A 22,171-nucleotide genomic window follows, 5' to 3' on the forward strand; every position below is an offset into this window, starting at 1 on the left:
ACGTCATAAATTTTTTAGGAGGGACGACCAAATACATTTTGATAAAAAATTTACCATGCTTATGATAACTTTAAAACATCTTCAAGATTTCGAAGCATTCGGTTTTGTAGTTAATGAGTAAATCAGTAAAATAAATTTTGCGCATTCATTAATTTTTTTGAGTCACCCTGTATATGCAAATCCAAAAAATATGAATGGAGTGATATATCACAAGCACAGACGCATCATATTTTGTACATTTTAGATAGGATTTATTCGGCAAACTTTTGGGCTGACGTCATCAAGTTTTTGGAGGGGATAACCAAATATATTTTGACTAAAGATTTATGATGCTCTTTAGAGTCTTAAAACATCTGCAACATTTCAAAACATTCGGGTTAGCAGATTCAAAATTAAATTGCAAAATGTTGTTTTATAATTTTGATTTTTTTTCCAAAAATCTGGACGTTTCGGGTAAAAACTGAATTCGGAGTCGTAAACTACATGTGTAGGACTATGTTATTTTATACAATTTAAGACCTATTTACTATGTACAATTTTGAAGTGACGTCATCGCATTAGTGGTGGGGATGATTAGACAAATTTTGGTTAGCGTTTTACCATCTACATGATATTCCTAATATAAGTACAAAATTTCACAACAATCGGTCCAGTACTTTCGGAGATTATCTGTCTAATAAAAATCCGGGACGGCAGACGGACAGACGGACGGACAGACGGACGGACAGACGGACAGACGGACGGACAGACGGACGGACAGACGGACGGACAGACGGACGGACAGACAGACGGAAATGGAAGACCTATTTCTTCGTCTTCTAGGGGTCATGAAAGATCGAGAAAACGTAAAAGCAGAGAGTCGGCCGACGAACTCGATTACAATACTTCCTTTGCTTACGCTCGGGAAGTAAAAAACTACAATAGTTATTCCAATATTGTAATGTAGCATCATTCTCATACAAATGTTTCAACGAGCATTGAAAAATAACTGATAATTTTATCACACCTTTCAAAATACGCTCCTGGTGTCATTAATTTACGGCCCAACAACAAAAAAAAGTGCGTAGTTGATGTGTGTCATTTGATGTTAAAAGGCAAGAAATATAATTTCCTTACAAAGTAAATAATTCCCTACTAGAAAGACCGAATATTGTAAAGGACTTGGGGGTATATTTTGATAAAAACTGACGTTTACAAAGCGTTTTGGAAGTACTGGGAACATTTCACTTAAGACTTACGGATATATTATACGTATCATTAAGAGTTTTTCTAACATCTCAGCTTTAATGCAAATTTATAATGCGGTCGTGAGAAGTAAACGGGAGTATGAGTCGATAGTAGGCTTTCCCCATTGTAAAGTATATACTCGTATTCAGGATCTAGAACATCAGGGTAGGTTTCTAAAATACTTATATATTCTACAATAGAATTTTACAATTTTTTACGAACTACACAACCGATTGCTTTGAACGTTTGCTAAGAATTCATTTGTTCATCTTTTTCAAAATCTATAAATACAAAAATAAAATTTGTTGATCCAAGCTATTCTTAGAATCTATAAAACGGATTTTCTCTTAAGATTTCGATAAGACAGTTTAAGACAAAATTAATGATCGCATTAAAATTTCCCTGTTCGTCAGTTCTAAAAAGTCAATGGATTCCAGTTATCATAAAAATTTATCAGATAAATGCAATCTTAAACATAACGTTGTTTGCGCTTTAAAAATATATTTTTATTACAAAACTGTTTTGAAAAGTACATTTTATTGATTAAATAAAAAACATTTGCAGAATTATCTTTTATAATTTATCTAACAAATTGGATTTTTTTTTGTTTGTATTGATGAGGCTGATACGTGTTTAAACTCCATATTAATCTTAATAATAATGAAAAAACTTTCAGAGTTTAAATAATAAATTCGTAGTTTCTCTTTTGCCTGAAGACGGTACTGTGTACCGAAACACGTGTAGCAGTGACTACGAATATATTATTTAAACTCTGAAAGTTTTTTCATTATTATTAAGATCAAATTGAATTTGTTTGATTGTGTTTTAGAGGCGAAGGAAGTTCTGTTCAAATAATTTTATACAAATTATTTCCTTCGGTTTTAGTTTTTTATTAATTCCCTAACAAAATAAAAAATACTATTATAATTTTGCTAGTTTCTGTTACTGAATCTTTATCAAAACAATGTGATGATGGAAAAGCTTGTATTTTGGAAGGTTGGTATTTTTGTCGAAAAGCTGTAATAATATGGCGAAAGCTTATCAGTAATCTAGTAGTTCAGATCTTTTTTCAAAGTGGCCATAATTAGAATATTGTACTAAAACGATGGTCAAAATTAGGTCGACGCCACAGAAGTTAAGGTTTTATTCTAAAGTGAGGGTTAACATATTTTGTCACCTACTGGTATTATCATCAGAGCTATATGACGTACAGAAAATTAGCTTACAAAAAATATTAAAGTTAATGCACTTACCACAAGCACAAAACTTAGCAATTAGTCTAAAAATCGGATTCTAGGGCAAATACCTTTTCATTTTGGTTGTAGAGGAATTCATTGAAGTTGGATATAAATGTCTTTCTGAGAAAATCCTTTTACTGGATTTTAACTCCTTTCTTTTAGTATTACGAAACACGTATACGATGCACGCCGCAATAGGATGTCGGGTTTTATAATAATTAATTATGATATTTCTATATGATAAATAAATAAAAAAAGCATCTTTTATAATAAACAACAAATGACAATGCATGGATATTTACTTTAATTAACCCAATCATCATCATTAATATTATTATTGCACACATTCATCCTTCTCCGAAAAATGATAATGTAACTACCAATATGAAGCAAGTCGAGAACAAGAAAGCGCAAAAAGCTAAAAAACTTTAGTTAATAAGAGAACAAATTATGTAATTGGTACTAAGCAGTCCAACAATTCGTTCACTTTACAAGTACCTACTAAAAAAGCATTCTTCTATATATCAGGGCTTAGTCCCGAGACTACCTCTGATCAAGTGGTTAATTTTTTAAAAGCGGATTTCCCGGAAGTAGGAACATGCGAATCCGTTCTATCCAAATACCCTGAACACTATTCGTCTTACAAAATAACAGTCGACCTTCTTAATAAAGATAAAGTTATGGCTGCTGATAAATGGCCCCAGGGAACGTATATTTCAAGATATTTTCAAAGACGACCCATGAAAGAAAAACCATCAATTTTTCCCTTAGTGAAACAACCCATACAACAAATGAAAACATAGGCGAATATAAACAAGTGCGTTTGAACAGTGGCTTAATTACATCTCGCTGCGTTAAAGACGTTGCACAAGTGTACTACCAAAATGTTCACGGACTCATGTCCAAACTGGTGAGCTTCTATACTTCAGTTTTGTGTGACGATCATCCATATATGGGCAATTTCACCGTTACTTAGGCTACGGGACTGCAAAGTTTTTTGATTTTAAACTTTCCTCATAAGTGGTTTTACACTTTCATTTTTTAACCTAATCGTAGAGATTTGTTTTCTCTTTTTGCTTAATAATTTGATATTACTAAAGTCATATCTAATTTAGTCAAAATTTAATTAAAAGTTTGCGTTACTTACGCTAAACCTTTGAACCTGCCTTTTCTGAAATTGATAAATTTTCTCCATTTTCTATGGAATTGTGAACTATCATACAAAACAAGTTATATTGATATAGAGAAGAAGTTTAATTTTGATTATGTCTGAAAAAAAAAACTGCGTTACTTACACGATGTCATCGTTTCTTAAGCGAACTTGTGAATATTAGCTGTCACGAAAGTAAGAAAAATTGCAAATTCGTGTTGTAAACAAAAGGAAATGTTGGTTGAAGGTTGTTTAGACAGAACTTGCCTCGTCAATGAAGTAGGTACAATGAAACATTTCCAGCATTTTCGAAAATTATAAAATTTGATTTTACAAATTTTATTTTTTTATGAAAACCTCTGCAAGTTGAAATAAACAAATGTAAATGTAAAAGCATCAAGTGCTGAAAGAAAAAATATTCAAACTTACCGAATTTACAATTTATTAACTTGATGACGACATTGCCATCATTTGAAATTTACATTTGTTTGTTTTCATTTTGGCTTTTCTCGTTTTTCTTCTTTTTATTTTCATGGGATCTTAACTTTTTTTAGCGCAATGTCTTTTTTCTTTGTGCAACTTATGTTTGCCCTATATATCTGCTGAAATTTTCGGTTGGTTGATTTTAGGTATTCTGATGAGTCTTTCTAATTTTTGTCGGTGTTTTCTTACTCTTTCAGTGGATGTTAAAGACATTTTGAATAACACAGCAAAATCAAATTATTGGTAGATTGACGGCTGTCAAGACTAATTATTTAATTCCAAAGCTAAGCCACCGAAAGAAAATTATCCCGTTTCGCGTAAGTAACAATTTTTAATAATAATCACAAGGCAATTTCAATAAAAGTGTAATGAAAATAGATTGCGAGAACGAGAAAAAGAAATAATGTAACCTGATTTGCAATTATTTTTAATATTTCCGAATACTATGAAAATTACTCCCTTATCGTTGCTTACTCCAATTATCACATACACTGCGTTTCAAATAAAATGCACCACCTAGAAGGAGTAGGCGTAGAATGTTGAAATTTGGTGGAGAAGACTATTGCACGTAGACAAACATTTGATTAAAATTTCAAAGAAAAAATAAAATGTCTAACACAAGAAATGTTAATAATGTGTTAAAATTCCACGTGCACGAATACAAGACTGTATTCTTCTAGGCATGCTTAAAATGAGATGATCTATTGCCTGCTGGGGTATCTCATTCCAGGCATTTTGAATTTGTTGTAGACATTCTTCCAAAGTCTTTGGAGGATGTGGTAAATTGCGCAGCCTTCTATGCATTAAATCCTAAACATTTTCGATTGTTGATAAATCTGGTGATAGGGCAGGCCAGGGTAAGAAGTTGACGTTATTTTCGTCAAACACTCTTTAAGTTAATATGGCCACATGAGGCCACGCATTATCTTGTTCAAAAGATGTTCTTCGACGGTTCGAGAGATAAGGAAAAAGAAATTGATTTAACACGTTAACGATGTAATGCCGGGCATTTAGCGTGCCTGGAATGAACACTAAGGGAGTACTTCAACAGATGTGTATACCATCCCATATCATTACTCCAGGTGTTAGAGCGATATGACATCTCTGTACAAATTCCAGATTTTACCTTTGACCTCAAGGCCTTCGAACACGTATGCGTCCATCAGAGTGCCACAAACAAGACCTAGACTTGTTCCTAAACATTATGACATTCCACTATTACAGCCATTGCTGCCTGTCTTGGTACCAGTGAAGCCTGGTAGTTTTGTGTTCTTGTGGTAAGGGAAGTTTGCAGTTTGGACGATAAGATCTCAAGCCAAAGGAACGAATTTGGCGGTAGATGGTACTCCTCGGATTCTGTGCCCAATTGCTGTCATCCAGTCCATCCCGACTGATCGTTATGGTTACCAAGGGTACTGAATAACACTTCTTCTTAGCAAATGATCTTCGCGTTCTTGGGTGACTCTGAAACGGTCGGTACCCCTGCGACGCATTTGTAGCTCTTCGTTGTTCCATTCTCGACTTGTTCTTAATATCGTAGAATCCGTTGGGCCGAGTCTTCTGGTGATTTCCCGAAATGGTAAACTAGCCTCATGCATCCCAATCATTCGCCCTCTTTCAATAGGTGTTATCTGTTGAAAATTACCTCGTGTGTGAACTCGTAGCATTTTTGCAAGCACAATAATGACAAATGTCAAGTAAAATTGCAAAAGAATCTTACTCAAGTATCTTTAAAACATAATCAAAAAATTAATAAAAATCGAATAACACTCGGTATATTATCTAAACAAGTAGTAGTTTTTCTTTCAAATTTTAATCAATTGTTTGTCTATATGCAACAGTCTTCTCCACCAAATTTCTACATTCTACGCCTACTCCTTCTAGGTGGTGCATTTTATATGAAACGCAGTGTATATCAGAAAAAAGAAGTGTAAAATTTTTTTAAAGATGATGTTGAGATACCTAAGTATTGATTGTACATTATTGTCCATAAAGATGTACTCTTTATGTGCTTTATATTGTAAGTAAATCAAGATATTTACTTTGGTTCTAACAATGTTAAAGCACATATAATATCTATCATTTTTTGAACAATTTTATTATTCCTCAATACCAATAAATTTTTACTGCGGGTGTTATGGTATTGTAAAAGCAAATATATGCCAGTAAAATTTAAAGTTTTTAGAAGTACTAATTGTAAGATTTACATTAATTTAACAATTTTCAAAAAAATGTGCTGAGGTTAACATTTTCGTGGAATTGCCCATATCGTACTTAGTAAAACATGCTTAACGAAAGACAAAAAAATCCAAATTATTTCGTACATTGTATGAGGTTTACCGGTGTGATCGTGATTATACATCTGAATATCAACGAGGTGGACGTGTTCTAATTGCCGTTAAAAACGTTTGGCTTATATAAAAACTCATTTTACCATCTTAAATTTATTCATTGGGTTAACCTTAAATCAGCCTGTGAATATAGTAATCAAAATATGAATCAAAACCATCATTTAAAGGACTAGAAAAACAACTACTATTTCTTGCTAATATAAGCAGATTTTCAAAGTAATACGTATTAATTGTAGATATTATAGTACTGATAATATTTACTTATTTAGTAAAAAACGCAAACACAAAATAGTTTCATCATGTTAAAAATCAGCTACTGGTTTACAAATGTTTAATGTAAAAATATAATATAAATATTTTGCATTATATTTCTGACAAGACGACTCTAATTGACCTCTGCCTAATGAATTACGCATTGCTACACGGTGTTGTTACCACTTCAAAATGGTCTTACAAGTTATACACCTCTTTTTAGATTTTATTCGTTGTTGAATATATTGTGTGTCGAAATGCGCACGAATTTTAATGTTTTAAATTTAGCTGTATTAATCTACACTACACTTTGCTTCTTAATTTTTTTGCGTTATCAAATTCGGGGGAAATGAAATATTATAGCCGAGTTTTACAGTTTGCAGAAGATGAATTTATTGCTAAATATATTTAAAAGATTATCGATTTAGCAACTGATCAAACATCTTTCAAAGAAAGTTGTGATAATGCATTTAGTAATAAAACCGAAAATGATAACAATATTTCAGGTATAAAAGGCACTGAAAATCTTATTCTTGTCAGTAGTCACACCTTTGTAAAAGTTGTGTAGTACCCTGTCTTGTTTTTGCGATGGATAATACAGAAAACGAATGTTTTATTATTGACGAAAAGTCAGAGTTGGTGACAGATATTGCGTTGTTATATGGAACCAAAAAATGTTCTGATATCGATTTAATTATTAACAAAGAAAGAATTTTGGCCCACAAGGTAAGAGAATTTGTATTTTGATTCGTGTCGAATATATCTCTAGTTGCTTGTATTTATACATCACTAAAATTTTACCTGATCCACACCATTGTTAATCAAAAAATAATTTAGGTTATTCTCGCGGCAAGAAGTTCCTATTTCGAGAAACTCCTCTACAAATACGGAAAAGAAATAGAACAGGTAAATTAACCCCTTGAGATGCATAATATTTTTTCCAAATTTTAAATTTTAGAAAGAACTCACAATCTGCCTAAATACTTCAACCGATTACTTCCGAGAAATTATCAAATTTATCTACACTGGTACGTTCAGTTCAATTTTTAATCTAGAATTCAACATTTTGTTTTAGGTGTTATAACTATAAACCTTTCAAACTTGGACACTGCTCTGGATCTTCTTGATTTAGCCCATCAGTGCGGCCTTACAGACGTGGAAACCATCATAGGGCAGAAATTGAAGTCTCTCCTCAATGACAAAAACATTATCCCTATTTTGAACATGGCAAATCTCTATGACCTAATCGAACTTCGCGACGCTTGCCATGCCTTCATAGACCCAAAGGCTTCAGAAATCCTCAAACAAGAATCTTTCAAGGAATTAAGCCAAGTAAAAACCGAACTTATCTTTATGCTTTTTGACAAGTCTCTTACAGAAATCTTTGATTAAATTGTTGGAAAGAGATTCGTTTTTTGTTCCCGAAATCGAGATTTTTGAAAGCATAGCTCAGTGGTGTCAAGCTAATATCCACGATGCTGATTTAGTGGTGAAATGTGTTCGGTTATCTTTGCTGACTGTTGAAGAAATTGTGTCCATAGTTTGGCCGTCGAAGCTTGTCGCTTGTGAAGATTTACTGCAAGCTATTGCGGAAATTGTTGAAGTAAAACCGAAACAGAGTAGTTGCAGGGGAAAATTATGTAAGGAATTTAGTAGCTGTGATCATTTTCTTAACTATTTTCTTTTTAAGTATTGGAGGTTAATGTTGCTACTCCTGAATATAACGCTACTGTGATTGCCGGCGATAACACCAAATATGTATTAAATGGCAATAGAGACGTGAATAAGTGGACAACGACATTAAATGGCGATACCACTGGACTGGTTATTAAACTTGGGTTCCCGGCTGTTATTAATCACATTCGTATGTGTTTGTACGATGGAAATTTAAGGTAAATCAATTATTTATGAAAAAGATCAAACTATATATAATGAACTTTAGAACTTTTCGGTATTATGTGGAAGTTTCAATCGACCAGAAGGAATGGAAAAAAGTTATAGATTATAGTAACTTTGGTTGTCGATCTTATCAGCATTTATATTTTGAAAAACAAGTTGTACAGTATGTGAAAGTGGTTGGTACTTACAGTTCACTAAATGAGGTATGACTTGTTTTAATTATCGATTAGATCCACTTGTGCTTTTTTGTCGTTTATAGTACTTTCACTTGATATTCTTCGAAGCCTATTGCAAAGAAAATATTCCTAGAATCGTAAATGGCATCGTCTATCCCACTTCAAACGTTGCTACCGCGGAAAAAAAAGCAGCAGTTATTGAAGGGTTAGTTTATTTTAAGACTGAACACTTTGATAAACATTAAAACATTACGTAACATTAAAATTAATAGGACCAATGGAGCTGCATTACTTGACGGGGTTACTACCAACTATCAGAACTACACATCCCACAAAATTGGTTCGGGAAGTATAATCGTACAGTTAGGTGAGTTTTATCTTGAATATTCAAGGTTTTTATCATTTCTTTGTAATATTACAACAACTAATAAACAGGAGAAACCAAAAATTATTTATAAGAAAAACATTTATCTATTGTATCAATTAAAATTTCTAGCTCAACCATTCATGATTTCAAGTATGAAGCTTAAATTGTGGGACAACGATGATAGGTTTTACAAATATTATGTTGAAACTTCAGTAAATATGACTGAATGGACAATCGTCGCAGATCTCAGAAACGAAGAAAATAAATCTTGGCAAGTCTTACGTTTCTCTGACAGACATGTATCTTTCATCAAAATTACTGGAACTGAAGCTTCTCCGGTTGCTGGAAAGGTTTGTGTTTTAGTGCAACTGTGGCGTTTTTATTAATTTTCTGCATTTGTGTAGGTTTTCGCTTTACTACACTTTGAATGTCCCACGGATGACGAAAATGAGACGTGTGAATAATATCTTCAAGTTGCACCAAGAATATTAGAACATTAACTTGAACGAAACGGCGATTCAAAACGTTGACTACTTAAATAACATATACTTATATAAATATATATAAACAATAACAATAATAATAACTGAGTTTATTGTCCTTGTTAATTATGGTGATGGTAATAAATCTTTGTAAGAAACAAAATACTGTTACGATTAACGGACGAATAATTAATCGGGCGTAGGTAAAACTCAACAATGTATATCTTAATAACTGGTATTTGCACGACTTAACTATTGCAACGATTATGTACAGAAATTATTCCGGCGAATTTTACTGGACGCTCTTGACTGACTCCACTCGGTGAATGAATCCGTCCCCGACGGTCGCCTCTATTTAAACCCATCTTCTCCGACCGAGATCTTTCTCGAGTATCTTCCGGTAACCGGCTCCAGACTTGTCTTTATGCGAGCGCTGCCAGGGTGACGTCATCCACGATGCGTCATTATCACCGTAAAAGAAAGCTCGGGAACCCATGGGCGTCGTACCGGGGCGGCGTATGGGTTTATTTCGTAACAATCCGATGTATTTTTACTATTCGAAGCACAAATTAGTTGAGTATTGTTGTATGCTCCCTTTATTGAATAACTAATTTCATGATGTCTTGTCGTTTCCTATAATATAAAGGACAAGGTCCAAGAAACAACGAAACCCTTTGCCTTTAAATTTACACACAAATTCTTATCAAAATTTGTTTTATAGTATTGAAGATCTCACCGACTTTTTACTGACAGTTATTTCTCTGAACATTGTTTTCATAGGTAGTTACTATTCCTTATACGTATTGTTACGTTGAACGGGTGATTAAAACCGGCGTGGGTTAAACTCACCAATTTATTTCTTACTGACTCGGATTTACGCGACTAATTACAGAGCGATTATGTACAAAATAATTCCGGAGCAACATTCACTGGGTTCTCTCAACACTGGTTGGACTCCATTTGTTAAGGCTGTCTTTTCGTTTTGGTGGACTTCTTCGTTCGATGTAGGCGGAAACTGTTTTCGTTACACGAAACAAGTATAGAAATACGTCATAAAATGAGAGATACTTCTAGTTCAGTAAATAAACAAAGATAGGTTTTAGCCGCTTGTTAGACCGACTGCCAAACACCTCATTCTTTCGGGATTGGCCCGTTTGTTTTCTGTCGAAATCGTCAATCAGTCTCAAATGCAACGTGGACCGTACCCGGAAGTAATAAATCTGAAATGCAAGTGGTACACTTTGTAGTGGACCGTAGCTGATATGATTTTGTGAGAGATAAATAATTCGAGAACAGACTGTTCAGTTTATACTAATAAATATTGTGATAATTGTGTAAAAATTTTAGTAATTTGACAAAAAAACACGTTTTGTCTGAGACCCTTAACAACGTCCCAAAACAAAATTCAGATTGTCTTATCGCTGAAGAAAATTCTCCATCGTCAAATTCGTAAGTAAAGATTGTCCAGAATTATATGAATTTTATGGACTCCCAACGTTAATTCATTTTACAGCCCAGGCGTCAATTCTATTGTACAGGTAAAGAGCCTGTCAGGGGAAAGCCGATGTTTTCTGTACCTGAGTTCGCCCCGCTCTTCAGCTGTACAATAAAATTGACAACAGGGATGTAAAACAAATTAACTTTGGGAGTCCATAAAATTCATATAATTATGGACAATCTTTACCTATGTACAGGGTGAGTAAAATACACGTAATGACTCAGCCTGTAAGTATAATTAAAAACCCAACTCACATATTTTTGAGTATTATGTAAGGGCACGTGCCCCCCAAAATTACAACATCTACAAACACACTAGACATGGTAAAATAGTAATTTTCAGTATTTAAAAAATTATCCGGAAATTTGTGTCATAATTATCAAAACTTTATCAATAATTTGAAAGAAGCAACGGTTTTTAAAGAAACGCCTGAAACTGTTCAAAATGAACTTTTAGATGCCACGAACGTAAAATTTTAACCGAAGGCAAAAAGGTATGTGGAGAAATCCTCTTTTACTTTTATTGAATGTATTTTTGTATTTATTTCCGTCACACAATTTCGTCTATTAATTGATAATAACAACCTGTTTTATATCTTCATATTTAACTCATCAATCAAATTGTGTCCCCCATTTCAAAAGGTCAGGAGCCGCCACTGGAAATCTCAAAACGAAATCCGGAAATTCCAATATAATAACTTTGCAAGTACTTAATTCATATAACAAATATTGCACTTATTGTCGGAAAACGGGACATGTTTTAACAACTGTCGAAATAAGAACAATGGTCGAAACATCCATCATATTTATAAAAACACTTCCAAAGAATCAAGTTCTAACAATTTTTCCTATCATCAAAAACTTAACCCTCTTCCTGCTGGACTAAAATTTTGTAATTACTGTAAAAAACCAGGTCATTTAATTCAGGAATGAAATCAAAATTTCACTAACAATAATCAAAATAAGAGCAATAACCAATTTGAAAATAAAAATATATGTTCGAATTTTATGCCTTTATGTAGTGCCTGATTCTTTCCACGTTCCTTTCAGTTGTCTTTTAGGTAATGATTTCTTTAAGGCATTTAATTGCTTAATCGACTACGAAAGAGACAGATTTTATGTCGGAAGAAATTTTTTTAAACTACATCACACTGAGCCTTTTGTAGAAGAGAATAAACAGTTAAATCAATCCTCCAGCCCAAATTCAAACCCATTCTCAATTTTGAATTCAAATTTAAGTTCAACCTCAGATTCAGTTCCACATTCTAATCCTAACTCTCTTAATCCTGATGTCAAATTTCAGTTAGCCCCACGTTCAGAAATGTCCTAAAACTAGATCTATTAGAAGGCGTTTATATCTGCCCAAGTTTAGTAAAAGTTGATGAAAATAACCTATTCGTCACTACAATTCTTAATACGACAGACCATGGCCGACTAGTATAAAGATTATGGCCTGTCCAAAGGAATGCCAAAGGTACCATACGTGCTGCCATCTATTAATAATTCAAAAACGACAAAAGAATTATTAACACTTTTTGAAAGGCACAAAGGCATTCATACCGAAACAAACCACCTTTACACGTTTTGAAGTCCCATAATGTCAAGTCAAATTAAAATTTTGCTAAATTATTAAGTGTAATTATTAATAGATGGCAACACGTATCGTACCTCTTGGACAGGCCATAATCTTTATACTAGTCGGCCATGGACAGACAAGACTATTAACGTCAAGGCAATTGACATCGTTCTAGATCCATTACCCGAAATTAATGAAACAATCGCAGGATTAAATATCATCAGTACCTACCCCCGAGCAAAATTCTAAAGGCGAACGTTTAAACCAAATTTCCTCATTATTAATAACAAACCATTTAAATAAAGAAGAAAAGGATTCATTAACCAAATTATGTGATGATATAATTCAGCTCTAGTTGTCTGGAGTACAATAACTCCGTCACCACTTCTTCGCGTCCAGTCTCTTCTCCGGCCGCCGTCACGGGCAATGAGTCATCGTCGTATGGGTTTATTACGTAACAGTATTAAATGTACTTTGTGTATTGATCTGTATCTCTTTAATGTAAGCAGATTTACAAAGCAAAATTAATTTTAGATAGTAGTAGTATGTATATACTAATAAAAATTTGTGAGCTTACCTTTAGAAATATGTATAAATTTGAGGGTTGTATTTAGGATCGCCAGAGACTCACTCGACGAAATACTGAGACAAAATAGTTTCATGAAATTGAAAATCAGTTACATACCGACCTCTTAAAAACGGAGAGATCAATTTAATATTCTGTTACTGTATACGCGATACTTAGAGATACCTCATTAGCTAAAATTCAGTACAGGATAACAGAAATTCACCCCTGGTTATCATTCGTCTATCGTAAAGCCTTGATTATGATTTATGACTTCATGGATAATGGGCTTTTTAGCATTTCGACTTAATTTCTTTGAAAAGTAATGTTCTCATTATACGACTTATTAATTGACAACGTGGATAATTAAACCGCTGGTAATTAGGTTAATGAGTAATTAATTGATGTTATTAGTGACGTCACCCTTAATGACAAAAAATGTATACTGTTCTACTCATATTCAAATTTTTATTTTATCCTTAATGTAGTAAGTGTCCGATTTCTGTATTTTGCTAAATATCACCTTCGTTTATTTTAATAAAGATGCAGAGGTTTTTGTTCAAATATTGTTGGTGTATGTCAAATGCAATATTTTGACTAAAACAACCTTCCCAGGTGTTTGTTCGTTCTTTAAATTCAAAGAAACTTTGTTTAAAATACCCGTGTGGAGAAAATATGGCCCTGGAAATAAAATCAGTTATTGCAATTCAAGGAAAAAGCCTAATTTAATAGAAGAAACTCATCAGGGTATCTATCAGTTCCTTTTTGCAGTAAGCGTAAATGGGAAGATTAAGCGCGGTGTCGGCGTTATGCAATGTTTAGCAGCTATGGGATGAATATTAGGTTTCAACGAAAACTGTCGAAAATCAATCTGATTTTTGTGAATGTTTTTTTTACTTATTTGTTGTGCACAGGTTTCGGTAGTACTTCTTGGTTTTACTCCAGAAGTTCAGATCACCATTTTGATGTTGCCTTACTTGCCTTTATGTGATTCATAACAACGGAATAAATAAATAAGACTAAACTGAAAATACAATACAAAATTGTAATTAAGTATGTAAATTAATTATAACGAAAGTTCATTATTAAAAGAAAGCGTATTGTAAGATGTTATATTTATTGGGGTAATAAAAATTCTTGAGTAAAAAATGCATTTTTACTTACCGAGCATAAGCAAAGGAAGTATTGTAATCGAGTCCGTCGGCCGACTCTCTACTTTTACATTTTTTCGACCTTTCATGACCCCTAGAAGACGAAGAAATAGGTCTCCCGTTTCCACCAGTCTGTCCGTCTGTCTGACATACCGGATTTTTATTAGAGAGATGACCTCCGAAAGTACTGGACCGATTGTTGTGAAATTTTGTATTTATATTAGGAATATCATGTAGATGGTAAAACGCTAACCAAAATTTGTCTAATCATCCCCAACAATCGTGATGACGTCACTGCAAAATTGTACATAATAAATGGGTTTTAAATTGTATAAAATAAAGTAGTCCTACACATGTAGTGTGTAACGGCGAATTGAGTTTTTATCCGAAAAGTCCAGATTTTTGGAAAAGAAATCAAAATTATAAAACAACATTTTGCAATATAATTTAGAATCTGTTAATCCGAATGCTTTGAAATGTTGCAGATGTTTTAAGGCTGTAAAGAGCATCATAAATCTTTAGTCAAAATATATTTGGTTATCCCCTCCAAAAACTTGATGACGTCAGCTCAAAATTTTGTCGAATAAATCCTATCTAAAATGTACAAAATATGATGAGTCTGTACTTGTGATCTATCAGTCCATTCATATTTTTTGGATTTGCATATACAGGGTGACTCAAAAAAATAGTGAATGCGTAAATTTATGATGTTTTAAAATTATCATAAGCATGGTAAATTTTTGATCAAACTGTATTTGGTCGTCCCCCCTAAAAAAATTATGACGTCACCACAAAATTTTGCTGAATAAATTCTATCTAAAATGTACAAAATATGGTGAGTTTCTTCTTGTGATTTATCATTACATTCAAATTTTTTAGATTTGCATATACAGGGTGACTCAAAAAAATTAATGAATGCGTGAATTTATTTTATTGAGTTAATCAGGAATTACAAAACTGAATGCTTTGAAATCTTGCAGATGTTTTAAGGCTATAAAGAGCATAATAAATTTTTAGTCAAAACATATTTGGTTATCTTCTCCAAAAAACTGATGACGTCAGCTCAAAATTTTGCCGAATAGATCCTATCTAGAATGTACAAAATATGAAGAGTCTGTACTTGTAATTTATCATTCCATTCATATTTTTTGAATTTGCATATACCGAGTGACTCAAAAAAAATTATGAATGCGTATATTTACTTTATTCATTTACTCAGGAACTACAAAAGTGAATGGTTTGAAATCCATTGCGAAAAAAAAAACATAATAGGCATGCAGTCGTCCGTTTCCGACCGCGAGGGAAGTACTGTCTAAACTCTTTAGACCATTTTTTTTAAATTGCCCCGCTACAAAAATGTAATGAGAAAAAAAAACATAATACTGTATAAAAAAAAAAGTTAATTCCAATTCGAACGCTTAATTTGGGATAGAAGAAGTATTATTTTATCATATACTTAATAAGTACCAGTTGAATCTTTCACTCTCTTTCTTTTTATATTTAGAATGGTTTTTGAGTAACCCCACTACTTATTACATTTTTATAGCACGTGTAAGCACTCAAACTGATTAATATGTTTAAATTCTTCTCGAAGACAGATACTAACGAATTTATTTATGATCAAAGTAACTCCAATAAAGTTTAAAATCAGACAGCCAAAGAAATTGCTCCTACTTTTTTCTAAATGAAAAGATATGAAACTCAACCACCGAAGGACAGAGAGCTAGAGAAACGATATAAGTGACTTCACTAAAACTACAGCGTCAAAAGCAGTCCAACTAAGATTTACCACAAGCAGGAAACGAGAGAGCATAACATTTGGATATAAATGACATCGAGAAATGCACGTAAAAACAGAACGATCACAAACAAAAGCTGTGTAGTGGACATCAAATAACATTCAGAAAAGAAACAGTTCCTGCAATCGCCAAATTCTCTAGATCTACGACGGTTTTCAAAAACACAACGCTAATACAAACTAAAATTCGTGAATTACGTAATATTAATACGAAGTTCGAAACGAGACACAAGTAGGCGTCTGTCGTCACCTCTACTAATTTTGACATCACTCAAAAATTTTCGGTTATTCATAAAATCAAAATATTTGCCTTGTAGAGCATTGCTATTTCATTACGTTCCAACATGAATCCTGACGGTGTAAGTCCGTAAGTCACTTCGAGGAATAACTTACGATATAACGATATAAATTAGCGTTACAGACCACCGTATCCTTCCAAATCTCCAACACCAACTCGAGAAATGGAAGCGAGCGGTACCAGCAGGACGCACGTATACCTGGACGACGAAACCTTGCACAGAATGATCGAATCTTTCGGACCACTGGAATATTCTCAAGTATCTAACAGATTAAACACAAACCCTCTTTAACTTATTTTACAGTTTGCCGCCACTCTCAATTCGCCCGAAACCTATGGAGCCCTTGGAGAGCAAGACCCTTTTGCAAATCTGGGTGTTCAGCCCGAATTGGCTTGGACAACTCCGGTAACTAGCACCTCTTCCAAAAACTGATATTTACAAACCCATCAACAGGAATCTATTAACAGAAGAAAAGGAAGATCGCCACGTACCGAGACTACCATTTCGTCGGAGCATAGCTATATGATGTCACAAGCCGAAATAGCAGCAGATGAGAGCAACCCTGAAGCAGCTGAAGCCAAAAAGGAAAGTCTCATCGAATGGTACCTACCAAACGGCAAAACCAATGCTTTCGTTATGACAAACTCGTTTCAGGTTTGATCGTTCAGTGGAAAAAGAACTTGAAAAGAGAAGAGACACAGGAAGCCCAACAGCCAGTAGTCCAGTCGATCCAGCACTGGCGCCCATCAAAGCCAAACATGCTTTAAACTTATCAAAAGGTGCAGCCGAAAGAATGGCTGAAGCTAGTGCCAGTAGGGTGGAGATCGCTGCAAGATTACAAAGTGACTTTACGACGGAATTGACTGATGCTGTCGAGAAATACGCTAAAGCAGAAACTATGTCCAATTATACAGAAGCATTGCAAGCTGCTGAAGCGGCTGCTCTAAATGCTCCTCCTGAATTAATGGAACAAGCAGCAGCTGCTGAAGCTAAAAGGATCCAGGCGGAGTTTTCGAGGGTTAAGGAAACGATTCCGGGGGTTAGACCCATAGAAGTTGTGGGCTACGTGGGTATTACTAAACCTGTTCATCCCAAAAAGCCGAGATAGCGTCGAAGAATATTTTGTTACATTTTTTTTAATAAAATGTAACTCTTTTCCATGTATTTATGTTTGAAAAACATAACAATTCTCATTTTTCAATAAAAAATTTAAAGCTATAAAAATGTGTAGGGTGTTACGTTTAAAAAATGCACTATGTTGTGTAACTTTCAAACGGAACGCCCTAGTACTACATCTGAAAATAATTTACAATTTTAACCCTCGCGCAGATAAGTTCTATCAGACTGCTTCAAAAATTGATGTCAATAAATAATGGGGAATAAGAATGCTTAATCTGGTATATGTATATAGGGTGAATCTAAGCAAGCGCTCCCCAATATCTCATTATTTATTAGAAATAGAAAAAAAATGGTCGAGTTTTATTTCTACAGAACTTTCCTCGCTCCGAAATCCAAAAAATCCCACTTTTTAAAAAGTTGTAAAATTAGATTTTGCTATGTTTATTTTATGATAACCTTTATAAAATAAAAACCAGCGGCATAAATAATACTCGCCGTGGGGGCGCAAATTGCACAAGTACGGACAATGAAAAATATATTTAAAAAGCAGATAGCCAACACGAAAAATGGTTCCTCAGCAATAATAAGCTTTAGCTGCAAGTGTTTGTTTATATACTTATAGGAAAAATGTCACCTAGAAATTTGTTTGCTCTGAATCAGTTTGTCACCTCAAAACAGAGGACTAAAATTTTAAGACCCACCACTGACCCGGAAATGACCGGCATTCAGGCAAGACTTCTATCATTACGGGTACTAAGACCAAGTAATGATATGCATTGATTAAATGAACAGAACAACTTTCGAGATTCTAGAATTACAGCATACAAATTAGTCTGCTATTATTCTCTAATCTCACACCATCCCCAAAAGTCTAGCGTAACTACCGACCATTTATCCGCGCATCACTTGGAAAGTGACCTACACTACTCTGACCTACTGGTGCTAACCTAATCTGACTGACATGATCAGACTGTTCAAGAAACTTACGAACAATATGACATGTTCCTAACAAAACAGCTTTTTGAATTTTGATAATTATTGAATCATTCAAATGCAAAGACTTTAAATTCTCAACTAAGCTATTTGGAAGTACACCTACATTAGACATAACTAGGGGTAGAATTGAAATTTTTTTAAGATTCAACATGGATTTCATTTCTATCGATAATTGTAGAGATTTTGAAATCTTGGTGTGGTATGTTTGAATAATGTTGTTTGTGTTAGGAACAGCAATGTCATTGAGAATGGCTTCGTTCGTGTGTTTTTTGATAAGTATGATGTCTGGTCTGTTAGCTGTAATGTTTAAGTCTGTAAGTATTGTGCGATCCCAGTATAATTTGTATTTGTTATTTTCAAGGAACGGAGATGGAATGTAAGTGTAATAGGGTGTTGTATCTTCGATTAAGTTCATAAGTGTTGCTAATTCTTTGTGGATGATTTTGGCGATGTTGTCGTATCTAGCTTTGTAGTCAGTTTGTGCTAGGATGCTGCAGGAAGAAATTATGTGCTGGATCGTTTCAGGTTTTGCTTTGCAGAGGCGACAGCAGTCGTTTCTTATGTTCGGATCTTTGATGATGTATTTTTTGTAATTCTTGGTATTGATTACTTGGTCTTGAATAGCAAACACAAATCCTTCTGTTTCGGCATACAAACTGATTTTTTTAACCAAATCAATGACATCTTCTTATTGACATGAGTTTCTTCTAAGTATTTGTAGAATTTTCCATGAAGTTGTTTTTGTTTTAGCCCACTTATTATTTTATCTATTGTGTGCGAGGTGTGGATTTCTTCGGTGTTCGACAGATTTAAGGGTGTGTGGTTCAAATCTGCTCTTGTGATGGTGTGAAACATTTCATTTCTTTCCGCTCGTTTCAAGAAATACTTCTTCAAATCAGAGATTTGTCTCTGACATAAGTTTTCTAGGTTCTGGAAACCCCTTCCTCCATTCTGTCTTGGTAATGAAAATCTTTCAATTGACAATTTTGGATGATGCCTTCTATACTGTGTGAAAATTTTCCTTGTTGCGATGTTTAAATTTTCAAGATCAGTTTTGGACCATTTAATGACTCCAAAAGAATATGTTAGCAGTGGAACTCAGAATGTATTTACTGCTTTCATTAAATTTTTTCCATTTAACTGTGTTTCAATATTAATTTTAATCTTGCTAGGTATTGATCTTTCAAATGTGTTTTCGTTTTGGTATGATTGATGTGGGATGATTGATAGTAACCCAGATATTTGTATGTATCGTTTCGTTCTTGGGCTTCGATTATTTCGTTATTCTGGGTTATATGTGGTACTTGGTGTTGGACGCCTTTTTTGATTGCTTGGGTCTTACATTTCTCAATACCAAAAGACATACCAATATCACCGGAAAATTGTTCAGTCAGATTTAATAGGTTTGTTAACTGATTTTGTGTACTTGCATATATTTTTATGTCATCCATATATAGCAAGTGACTTATTCTGTTTTCTCTTTGTTTGTTAATTCTTATATTGAACCCATAATTGCAGCTGTTCAGGATATCGGAGAGGGGATTTATTGCTAAGCATTATTAATTAAACTGTGGAACAGAATGTTCTGAAAATTACTAATAAAGAGCTGATTTTAGGGTAAAGAAAAAGCAAAATAGGCCTAAAATAGGCGATAAAACGGGAGTTTAGGCCCAAAAAATTACAAAATAGGCGCTTTAGGCAAGCTCAAGGACAAATCAATTTTACGCAGCGTCTAGTTTTTTGCATAACAAATTGGATATTTTTCTAAATTTTCGGCAGAAATGTTTTTCATTTTGTCTGATAACCTAGAGACGGATCTTCCAACATAACACGATGTAAAAGGAATATTTCAAATTTGAAATTTCAGTGGGTTTCATTTTTAAATCTTTTACTACATTTTCGCCTTGTAATATATAATTTACTGACAAATTTAAGCTATTGGTATCTTGCAGCTTTTTAAATGCCATTTCACCTACTTTCCCCCTTATTATAAAACAAGTTTGTTACCAGTTTCACTAGTTTTCTTAGCTTGATAGATTTGTTTTACATCTTCCTTCTTTCTATTACATGAAACTGTTACATTCGCATAAGAATAAAATAGTGTTGCAAATATGCTATCACAAATTGACCATGTTCCTCACAAGGAAAATAAAAGTTGTAAGTATATTTCATAACAATACTCCAAAGTTTCTTCATATGTATTATCAGAAGTGAGAATATATGAACTAAAATACTCTTCCATATGATGCAACAATCCATTAAAATGTTTAGATATTTGGGTACATCAAAAATCCAAAAAACTTTGTTTGGGTTAAATTTGAAAGAGATAACGCTGATAAGTCATCCTGCATTCACTTATATAATATAGCACGCAATCCACAACTTGTAGAGATGGAAAATCATGACCTTTACAAGATATTAGATGTAGTTTTTATTTTCAACATTCGAAATCTGTTTTATATCAGCCAAGGTTATTAAATTGGATGATTCTTTTAAAGTGGGATTTATAAACTTGCTGTTGACGTTGAACTTCCCCTTGCAGTTGCTGTTCTCGCTGACATTGCTTTTAGAGCTGAAAATTGTCATTTATAAACTCCATTGTCAAGTTGCCGTTGATAGTAACTTTGATGTTCAACTTTTGCCATATTTAAAGGGGTTATAGAACAGAAGTGGAGTATCTAAGTTGATTACTACAAAAATTTACTATTTTAGACATGTTTTAAGTTCTTGTTGTCGAAATAAGTCTACACATATTACGAAAAAAAGGCAAAATGTAGCCCCACCCACCCGCCCTATATCAATTGTGATGATTTTTTTTATTCGTCGTGAGCCAAGGGGGCAGAGCTTAACTGCAAAAACCTTATTTCTCTACGAGAAATGAAAAAAATGTTTTTGAGTATCGTGTTGTTCAAAGAATACTATGTATATTAAGAAAACAATAAAGCCAGAGAATATCCCCACTCATACCTGTTCAGATCGAAGGGCGAAACTTAATTGCTCCATTTTTGTCTACAAGAATTTACCATTTTAACCTGTTTTAAAGTTCATGTCCTGAAAAGACGATTACACATGTTAAGAAAAAATGCAAAATATAAGTACCGCCCACCCGCCCTATCTCAATTGTGATGATTTTTCTTTTTAATCGTCAAGAGCCAAAGGAGAAGAATTTAATTGCAAAATCCGTATTATTTCTCTACAAGAAATTACCATATCCGGCATATTTTTGAGTATCGTATGTATGTATATTAAGAAAAAATTAAAACTAAAGAAAGCTTCACCCATAGCAGCTCTGATCCAAATAGTAATGAAGTTTTCATTCGTTCACAGACCTAGGAGCGGAGCCTAATTGCAAAATTCATACTTCCTTGCAAAAATTTACCATTTTAAACGTGTTTTAAGTTTTTAAAAATGAAAGAAAATCACAATTGAAATGGGGTGGATGGGCGGGGTTTATATTTTGCGTTTTGTTCTTAATATTCAAATACATAGTATTGTCACGTGCCCCCAAAAATCTTCAAAAAAAATATTACATTCCGAAAAAGATA

At 33.6% G+C, this 22,171-nt stretch overlaps 3 protein-coding genes across 5 annotated transcripts in view; 2 read left to right on the plus strand and 1 right to left on the minus strand.

Moving 5' to 3' along the window:
- The window catches only part of LOC135137532 (transient receptor potential cation channel protein painless-like), a 66,909-nt gene that overhangs the window by 17,619 nt on the left and 27,119 nt on the right, over window positions 1-22,171 (minus strand). The gene's annotated exons all lie outside the window — the stretch shown is intronic.
- LOC135137426 (BTB/POZ domain-containing protein 9-like) lies at window positions 7,252-9,788 on the plus strand. The gene is made up of 11 exons (XM_064067064.1): window positions 7,252-7,427; window positions 7,539-7,607; window positions 7,660-7,729; window positions 7,777-8,033; window positions 8,080-8,341; window positions 8,392-8,593; window positions 8,644-8,803; window positions 8,860-8,981; window positions 9,049-9,143; window positions 9,273-9,493; window positions 9,548-9,788. Exons 1-11 carry the CDS (start codon window positions 7,290-7,292, stop codon window positions 9,605-9,607), a joined length of 1,656 nt encoding a protein of 551 aa, XP_063923134.1. The 5' UTR covers window positions 7,252-7,289; the 3' UTR covers window positions 9,608-9,788.
- LOC135137622 (uncharacterized) lies at window positions 16,468-17,686 on the plus strand. 3 transcript variants are annotated; one of them, XM_064067320.1, is made up of 5 exons: window positions 16,468-16,579; window positions 16,634-16,769; window positions 16,815-16,916; window positions 16,965-17,113; window positions 17,166-17,686. In XM_064067320.1, exons 1-5 carry the CDS (start codon window positions 16,557-16,559, stop codon window positions 17,617-17,619), a joined length of 864 nt encoding a protein of 287 aa, XP_063923390.1. In that variant the 5' UTR covers window positions 16,468-16,556; the 3' UTR covers window positions 17,620-17,686. The 3 variants fall into 3 exon arrangements, with proteins under 3 accessions (XP_063923390.1, XP_063923389.1, XP_063923391.1); XM_064067319.1 differs by having other exon boundaries at window positions 16,468-16,571; window positions 16,626-16,769; window positions 17,166-17,685; XM_064067321.1 differs by having other exon boundaries at window positions 16,490-16,579; window positions 16,626-16,769.

This window comes from Zophobas morio, unplaced genomic scaffold, assembly GCF_036711695.1.
Source record: "Zophobas morio isolate AGI-343-1 ecotype UQ-CSIRO unplaced genomic scaffold, CSIRO_AGI_Zmor_V1 ptg000029l, whole genome shotgun sequence".
NCBI classification, from domain to species: Eukaryota; Metazoa; Arthropoda; class Insecta; order Coleoptera; family Tenebrionidae; genus Zophobas; species Zophobas morio.

Bases quoted from the DNA above. Each gene is read 5' to 3' on its own strand.
- LOC135137426 (XM_064067064.1), top strand. From the start codon at position 7,290: ATGGATAATACAGAAAACGAATGTTTTATTATTGACGAAAAGTCAGAG. The intron at 8,034-8,079 runs GTAAAAACCGAA...AGTCTCTTACAG, and splicing joins CTTTCAAGGAATTAAGCCAA to AAATCTTTGATTAAATTGTT. The intron at 8,342-8,391 runs GTAAGGAATTTA...TTTCTTTTTAAG, and splicing joins TAGTTGCAGGGGAAAATTAT to TATTGGAGGTTAATGTTGCT.
- LOC135137622 (XM_064067320.1), top strand. From the start codon at position 16,557: ATGAATCCTGACGGTGTAAGTCC. The intron at 16,770-16,814 runs GTATCTAACAGA...CTTATTTTACAG, and splicing joins GACCACTGGAATATTCTCAA to TTTGCCGCCACTCTCAATTC. The intron at 17,114-17,165 runs GTACCTACCAAA...AACTCGTTTCAG, and splicing joins AAGGAAAGTCTCATCGAATG to GTTTGATCGTTCAGTGGAAA.